Source organism: Miscanthus floridulus, chromosome 5 (genome assembly GCF_019320115.1).
Source record: "Miscanthus floridulus cultivar M001 chromosome 5, ASM1932011v1, whole genome shotgun sequence".
NCBI classification, from domain to species: Eukaryota; Viridiplantae; Streptophyta; class Magnoliopsida; order Poales; family Poaceae; genus Miscanthus; species Miscanthus floridulus.
The window spans coordinates 5,198,249-5,205,912 of record NC_089584.1 but is presented as its reverse complement, the minus strand read 5'-3'; the positions used below and the strand labels follow the sequence as shown (position 1 = coordinate 5,205,912).

General features: G+C 49.3%; 1 protein-coding gene across 1 annotated transcript; it reads right to left on the bottom strand.

The window, feature by feature from the left end:
- Window positions 1–1,100: 1,100 nt before the first annotated feature.
- LOC136451400 (cytochrome P450 710A1-like) lies at window positions 1,101–4,159 on the bottom strand. Its single transcript, XM_066452106.1, has one exon. The coding sequence runs from the start codon at window positions 3,416–3,418 to the stop codon at window positions 1,865–1,867; it is 1,554 nt and encodes a 517-aa protein (XP_066308203.1). The 5' UTR covers window positions 3,419–4,159; the 3' UTR covers window positions 1,101–1,864.
- Window positions 4,160–7,664: the final 3,505 nt, after the last annotated feature.

Here is a 7,664-nt window from a genome sequence, read left to right as displayed (position 1 = left end):
ATTGCATCATGAGGTTGCATCGAGTGGCACTAGGTGATCGAGTTGCAAACCGGTGGTGCATGTTACTCTTGGAGGTTGCCACCTCCTAGACGGCTTGGTGGTGGTCTCCATCGAAGCCCGCAAGAAGCTTGCGCGGTGCTCCGGAGAAGAGCTTTGTGAGGGGCATTGTGCTCGCCTCGTAGGAGCCGCGAAGAGCAACTCTAGTTGAGCATGTCATTGAGCTACTCTCACTGTCGGGGTAGGTTCTTGCGGTGCCCGACGTGCGGGCTTAGCGGGTGATGTCAATTAGCCGCCGAAACACCAAGTGAGCGGTCGACACAATGGGAACGTAGCGTGTTGGCAAGCACATGAACCTCGGGAGAAAACTACCGAGTCAATGTTTTTCTTCCCGTTGGTTTGCAATGCCCTTACACAAGCTGGCAAGCACATGAACCTCGGGAGAAAACTACCGAGTCAATGTTTTTCTTCCCGTTGGTTTGCAATGCCCTTACACAAGCTTGTAATTACTTTCATATACATTGTGCTTGTGCAGTTGCTGTTGTAATTAGTTAGCTTGTGTAGCTCATTAGTTATCTTCTTGCTTGTGTAGCATAGAAGTAGCTTCCTTGCGTGGCTAATTTGGTTTATGTAACATTGTTAATCCTATTGCTTAGTTTGTGTAGTTAAGTATTTGTGCTCTCTGATTTGGCATTGGTTGCCTTGTTATTGAGTATTACTAGTGAGCTTAGGAGTTTTGTGTTTTTGCTTACTAGAATTGTTTAGGAGCTCATCGGTGTGCAAAATACTAGTGGCATAGGTTTGTGTGACCTTGCTCCTAGAATTGGATAGGTGTGCTCTACCTAGCCCGGCACCTTTGTTGCCTAATTATGATCTTTATAAAGTACTTGTGAACTTCGATAGAGAGGTGTAGTCTTGACTAGACCGATTGTCTCAATTCCGCATTTATTTCAACGCGATTAAATTTAGAAACAACCGTGCTTTTCTTTAGTCCGCAATCTCGACCTAACCGTGCTTTTCTTTTGGAAACAATGACCGTAAATGCATGGCAACAAATGATACCAAAACTAGCCTCATTGTCATAAAGTTTTAGCTTTATGAGATGTTGTTTTCGGGACACTGTAGCACCTCCAAACAGCTATGCTATGCGTGCTGGCCACATGCGCCCACCCCAAAGAGGGGTAGTGCGCCAGTGCCGCTGCCCTAGGAGGAAGAAGCAACAACATATTATTCTAGCACGGCCACCCGCCAGCTGGGAGCTTCCATTTCCATACTCATGAAATCTAAGAATGAAACAGCATCACAAAAACGATGAAACGGATCGTGCCTCTCTCTGCTTTTTTTGGCCAAAAATTCACGGACGAAATTCATTGCAGATACGAGCAGTTTTCAGAACTGACTTAAGACACTCCTCCAGCACACGCACTGGGCCATGGGACACAGTAACAGCACCACACATGCGGTCACCAACCCACTTGTATTCAACAGCTGTTCATTCATGGCCTGGGACCCTGGCCTGGCCGAGCTGGGTCAGTCCAAGCCAACCAAACCCAACCCAAATTTGCCAACAAAATAATTGAATGGACCATGCCGGCCTGCAAAGGAGACACGAGCAAGCCAACACCACAACCTACAAAAAAAAATCATCACACCACCAACACCAAGCAATGAAGCACCACGGCGACGGACACGACCTGCCCCGTGCTCCCGCCAATAAATAAATCGAAAAGAAAAATGAGGGTGGAGTGGAGAAGCGGCAGCGGAACGAGATGCAGAGAGAGTGAGGGAGAGTGGCAGGCAGGAGCAAGAGGCCAAGAAGGCCACAAGAGGCAGGCAGGCAGGCAGGCACCAACCGGCTCAGAATTCTTCAGAAAGATGGGAACTTGGCGCATCGCTGCTTGAGGTACACGGCGCAGCCGTCCTTGGGCACGATGGTGGGCATGTACACCGGGTCGTCACACCCGGGCGTCCTGTCCCGCCGGAAGTCCACCACCGACACGAACAGCGCCATGAACAGGACGAGGTGGTTCAGCGCGTACCGCTGCCCGACGCACTGGTGTGGCCCCGCGCCGAAGGCCAGGAAGTTGCGCTTGTACGCCACGTCCTCCCGCCGGCTCTCCGAGAAGAAGCGCTCCGGGTCGAACGCCTCCGCCTCCGGGAACCCCTGGAACGACGACTCGTACACGGATGGGAACACGATGGCGCCCTTGGGCACCGTGTACCACTCCGTCAGCTGGAACGGCTCCCCCGCGATGTGCGGCACCAGCGTGGCCGGCGGGCGGTGACGGATCACCTCCCGCGCCACCGCCTGGGTGTACCGCATCCCCTGGATCGTCTCCGCCGTCATCGGCTCGCCGGAGTCCGGGGACCAGGCGGCCGACACCTCGGCGCGCACGCGGGCGAGAACCTCCGGGTGGGAGTCCAGCGCCGACACCGCCCAGCAGAGGGACGAGGTGGACGCGTCCTGCGCCGCGAACAGGAAATCGAACATGAACCCGCCGATCTCCTCGTCGTCGGTGTGCGCGGGCCGAGGGCGCCCCGCCGCCGCCGCTTCGTCGATCTCGCGCAGCGTGTCCTGCATCCAGAAGTCCACCAGGCACTCGGGCTCGCCGCCGGCGCGCATCCGCGCCTTGCTCTGCCGCGCGCACTCGCCCAGCATGCGCACCAGCCGCGCCACGCCCTGCCTCGCGCGCCGGAACGCGAAGCCGGGGAGGTCCACGGGCAGCGCCATGAGCCCGACGTTGAAGAGGTTGTAGTCCCGCTCGAACCGCCGCCGGGCCTCCCCGGTCAGGTACGGCCCAGCGAACACCGTCTGCGAGGTCTCCAGGTTCATGTCGCGGCAGGGCACGCGGAAGGGGAACGCCCTGCCCCTGCCCTCGCCCTCGCTCCGGTCGAGCCACCGGCGGAGGTGCGCCAGGATGACGCGCTGCTGGAGCGCGGCGTAGGTGGACAGCGCGCGCGGGGTGAAGTTGGGCGCGATCCGGCGCCGCAGGTCCTTGTGGTCCTCGCCGAACATGTAGATGAGGTTGTGGTCGCCGAACAGCTTCTTGCCGAAGGGGTGGCCGATGAGGTGGAACGCGTCGGGGCGGACGTTGGCGAACACGCGGTGGGACAGCTCCGTGTCGCGGATGAACACCACGAACCGCCCCACCAGGAAGTCGGCGGCGAGGCCCACGCCGGACCGCTTGGCGCGCGCCGCCTGCGCGTCCCAGAACCCCGTCGGGTCGCGGATCATGTGCGCCACGCTGCCGAGGAACGGCACGACGAGCGGCGGGCCGGGCAGCGGCCCCTTCTTCCGGTGGTAGGACAGCTGCTCCAACAGGAAGTAGAAGGCCACCGCGGCCACCAGGAACGGCGCCGCCGCGCGGAGGTCCAAGGAACCGGAACCGGACACGGACAGAGACTCCGCCGCCGCCGCCATTGCTCTCCTCCGGCCGCTGCCAACCACGCGGAACGCTGACCACGAACAGCAACGGCCCTAGCAGCCACAGCCGCCGCCGCTGCTACAGGTCAATTTATCCTGAGGGCGAGGGCTGAGGCTCGTGGGGAGCTCGAGCTCGCCTCTCCCTCTCCTTTGACGCGCGGATGGAGTCCCAAAGAGGTGTATATTTATGCGACGCGAGCGATGGGCTGGAAGGGAAGCGAAGGTTGGAGCGGGAATCTGCGGTCAAAGGCTGGCGGGGAAAGGGAAAGGAAAATGCAAAGGAAAAGGAGGCGGCCTTTTCGCTTGGCTGGCACGGCCGTGGCGGATTGGCTGATGGCCGCGGCCCTTCCCAGGGTGGAAGAAACGAGGACGAGGAGGACGACGACGGAGCCGCACAGGGAGTCAGGGACAGGCAGGGGCTCTCTCTAGGCTGGCTTTGCGGCTGCGGATAGGAATTCCTTTCACGGAATGAAAAGTGGGGAGGGAAGGGATCCCATCCCAGGTTAGCGGCGACAGGGGCGGAACGGCTAACCGCCTAAGCCAGAGAATTTGGAAGCCCGTTTCTTCTTCACCGTGCCTGCACGGATTTTTGCCCAAGAAAAGCCCCAATTTTCTTCAACCTCGTCTTGGGTTTGTTTTTTCAACCCTGAAATTGGAAGCCATTTTCCTTACAACAACCTACTCCACCACCAAATCAAACATCATGAAGGCCAGGAAATTAATAAAGTATTACTCCCTCCGTTTTAAATTATAGGCCGTTTTGGTTTTTCTAGACACATAGTTTTTATTATGCATTTGCATGTACTACATCTAAATCTAGAGTAAAAGTAATATATCTAGAAAAGTCAAAACGTATTATAATTTAGAACGGATGGAGTAGTAAATTTATAATTTTGGACATGCAAGCATTTGAGTGTAAAAAACCAAACCACGTCCTAGACGCACCTCAACAACGGTGACTGTATGTTTGGCGTACAACACTGTCACTGACACCGAGATTCGTAGTATTTGTAGAAAAAATAAAGTAGTTTAAACAAATGGGTTTCACCCAAGATAATGTTAATTTTTCTTAACTAACCCAAGATAATGTCTTTGACACAACATATATGAATAGTTTATTTCTTAACCGAACCACAAAATTTTCAAAAGATAAGATATAGCGAGGTGGCAGCAAGTTTTCCTCTTAAGAGTACAACCCTCTAGAATATAATCTCTTATCTTTTTATAAGACGTATTAGGATAAAAAAAGGGCTTCAGAAGCATACTTTCACCATCATTTACTCTTACACTGTATCATCAGTCACTCTAAAATGAGTGTGTATTCAAAGATACGTGGAATATATTGATAGAACTTTTTATATACTCTAAGCATGCATGCATAGAATTTGAGTAACTATTGGTTAAAGTCTATGAAGTTTGACTTTTTCAAATCCTATAACATATCAGGTGGGGGCAAAGGTTCACTCATGGTCGTTTACAATAAGCGCCTGAAAATATATATTTCCTATCATAATAGGGCTTAATTGTATTGGATCATTGGATGGCACAATTTGGACTTCCTAATTGAACAGCTTGGTATATGCAAAAGATTTTGTAGTATTTTTGGATCCATGTGTACCACATGATCAAAACCAACTTTGCTCTTTTACCACAGATTGTCTCGGTGAAGGCGGATTCCACTGCCTCGTTGAGGTGTGCACTGGCATGTTTTCATCACCCTCCCCTAAAAACAGAAAATAACATGTTTGAATGTGGTTGTTGATACAGTGTTGTGGCTACTGTTGCACTAAACACGTGACTCCTATTGTTCGTGTAATGAAGAAAATCCGGCAAGGCTGCTAAAAAGAAGTACTTCTTTCCTTCTAAATTGTAAGTGATTGTTTTGGCTTTTTCTAAATAAGTAATTTTTGCTACGTACCTGAATATATATTATGGCTAGATGTATAGCAAAAGGTTTGTAAATAGAAAACTAGAATGACTTATAATTTAAAAATAAAGAAATAGAAGTGGGCAGATCCAAAATACTATTACCATGACACTGTCTGTCGTTATGCATCCTATTCGTTTGATCGTATCAGCCATGATATAGTGTTTTTCTCTCACAACAAAACATCATCAGCCGGCTTATAAGCCATAGAAATAATCAAGCGAACAGGGTGATGGTTTGTGCAGAAATGTGGAAAGGAACGTGATGGCGCTGGCCGATTGGTGGTTATTAAGATGATTCCTCCAGGTGGCAAATTGGTCTGTCTTGGCCTCTTGGGGCATCTGAAAATGATGTTTATTTTCCAGCTCTCAGCTTACTTGCCTGCATTGTGGTCTTATGGATGGACTTTGACAAATGGTGTAGAAGTTGAACGTTCCTCTCCAAGACTCCAAGTGAAGCTAGTCGAACATTCTAGAGTGGCGGCCGGTTGCCATGAAAGGTCAATGTAACTGAATGAACCGCAAGTCAATCCTGTTATTCTGTAGCTTATTCCTTGGGGAAAACGAAATAGGAATGAACCTATCGTTCTACTATTCAAATAGGTTAAATTAAATACAAAACTTTCACCTTATGTCCCACTCATGCATCTAGTCATCCTAACTTGTGCAATAATTTTGAAACAACTTCAAGAGAATTTTATTGTGGGAACCAAGTTCCTCGTCCAGAGATGCGAAATTACCGTAAGCCTTCAGAGTAGCACAACTTCAAGATATGATTTTTCTAAGATATATTAATCATATCAAATCATATTTTTTTGCGGAATTAAATGAAGATAATTTTATATAAAAATTATAGATCTCAACGAGATCTACAACTTTCTAGTTTTAAGTTTTTTCATTTGAAGTCGTTAAGATGCTCAAAAAAAATTAATGACATATTTAGACTTAAGGGTATTTTCGACTTTTCACACCTGCAGTTTGACGGCGTTAGAGCCCAAACTGACGCCAGTGGCATGGAGGGCAAAAAAAGTTGGAGCAGTGGCACTGAAGACCGCTGAACTTTTCGAGGGGCACCCAGGGCATTGCGATCTTTTTTAATGGCACACATAGAATTTCCCCTAATTTCTGTATTGCTTATGTCTCTTAGATATCTTTCAGACAAGCCCCTAGAATGTTTTACCTCATTTCTTATTTTCATATTTCATATTTAATCTTCTTTTCCATATTTAATATTTGTTAATTTTGGACAATCCAACTACAAAGTGATATCAAGCATAAATCATATGTGCAACACTTAAATAAAGCAAGGGCACTATGGACATTCAGAGAAGTCAGAGCCAGAGCCATTTTCGAAAGAGGCAGGACCTACCAAACAGATCCTTAGTTGGCCAAAGTGTGACGAAGATGTGATGTAGATATACGTTCTGGGTCGGAAAAGGGAACGATTTAAAAATAAACTGATCTGGGAAAGACATATAGCACGATTTTTATTTAAAAACTGAAGTGGTCTGGGAAAGACATCTCAACCCGCGGTCGGTCGTTGCCTTGGTTCCAACTTCCAAGCAGGAAGAAGCAGCGCAGCTGGGTTGGGCAGCCTAGAAAACCTGGGGCGCGCGGCTGCGAGTCGGCCCCGGCCCCCCGGCCACAACCGCAAAAGAATCAGGGGTTGACCCGTCTCAGGCGTCCGTCCTCCTCCTCCACGACCACGAGGTTCTACGACGATCTGTGGGAGGCCTGGACGATCTGTAGGAAGCTCGTCGATGGTCCCTTCCGGGTGTGTTTAGTTCATGAAATTTAGAAATTTAGTTACTATAATATTTTCGTTTTTATTTGATAATTAGTGTTCAATCATAGATTAATTAGATTTAAAATGTTCGTCTCGTGATTTTCAACCAAACTGTGTAATTAGTTTTTTGTCGTCTATATTTAATGTTGTATGTAAGTATCGTAAGATTCAATATGATAGTTACTGTAGTATTTTTTTGGAACTTTTTTGGAAACTAAACGAGCACTGCAAGAAGCACGCGCACCAACACGGGCCCTGGCCCCTGGCTGCAGCAGCTTTACTGCTGCACGGCCTGCGGGGCTGCCGGCTGCATGGGGCCCTCTTTCGCTTCGAGGCCTCGGGCCCGGGCCGGTCCAATTGGCCGAGGTTTAGCGGTTTTTTTCGGTTGCTGGTATAAGATCATAAATTATAAGTTGAAATAGTTTTTTTTTCATATTAAACCAGTCAGCACTAAATAATCTACGATTATTTACGACGAAACGAACCGGCCGTAGATGTGCCGCCGCCTGCCCGTCATTTTTCAAATCAAAG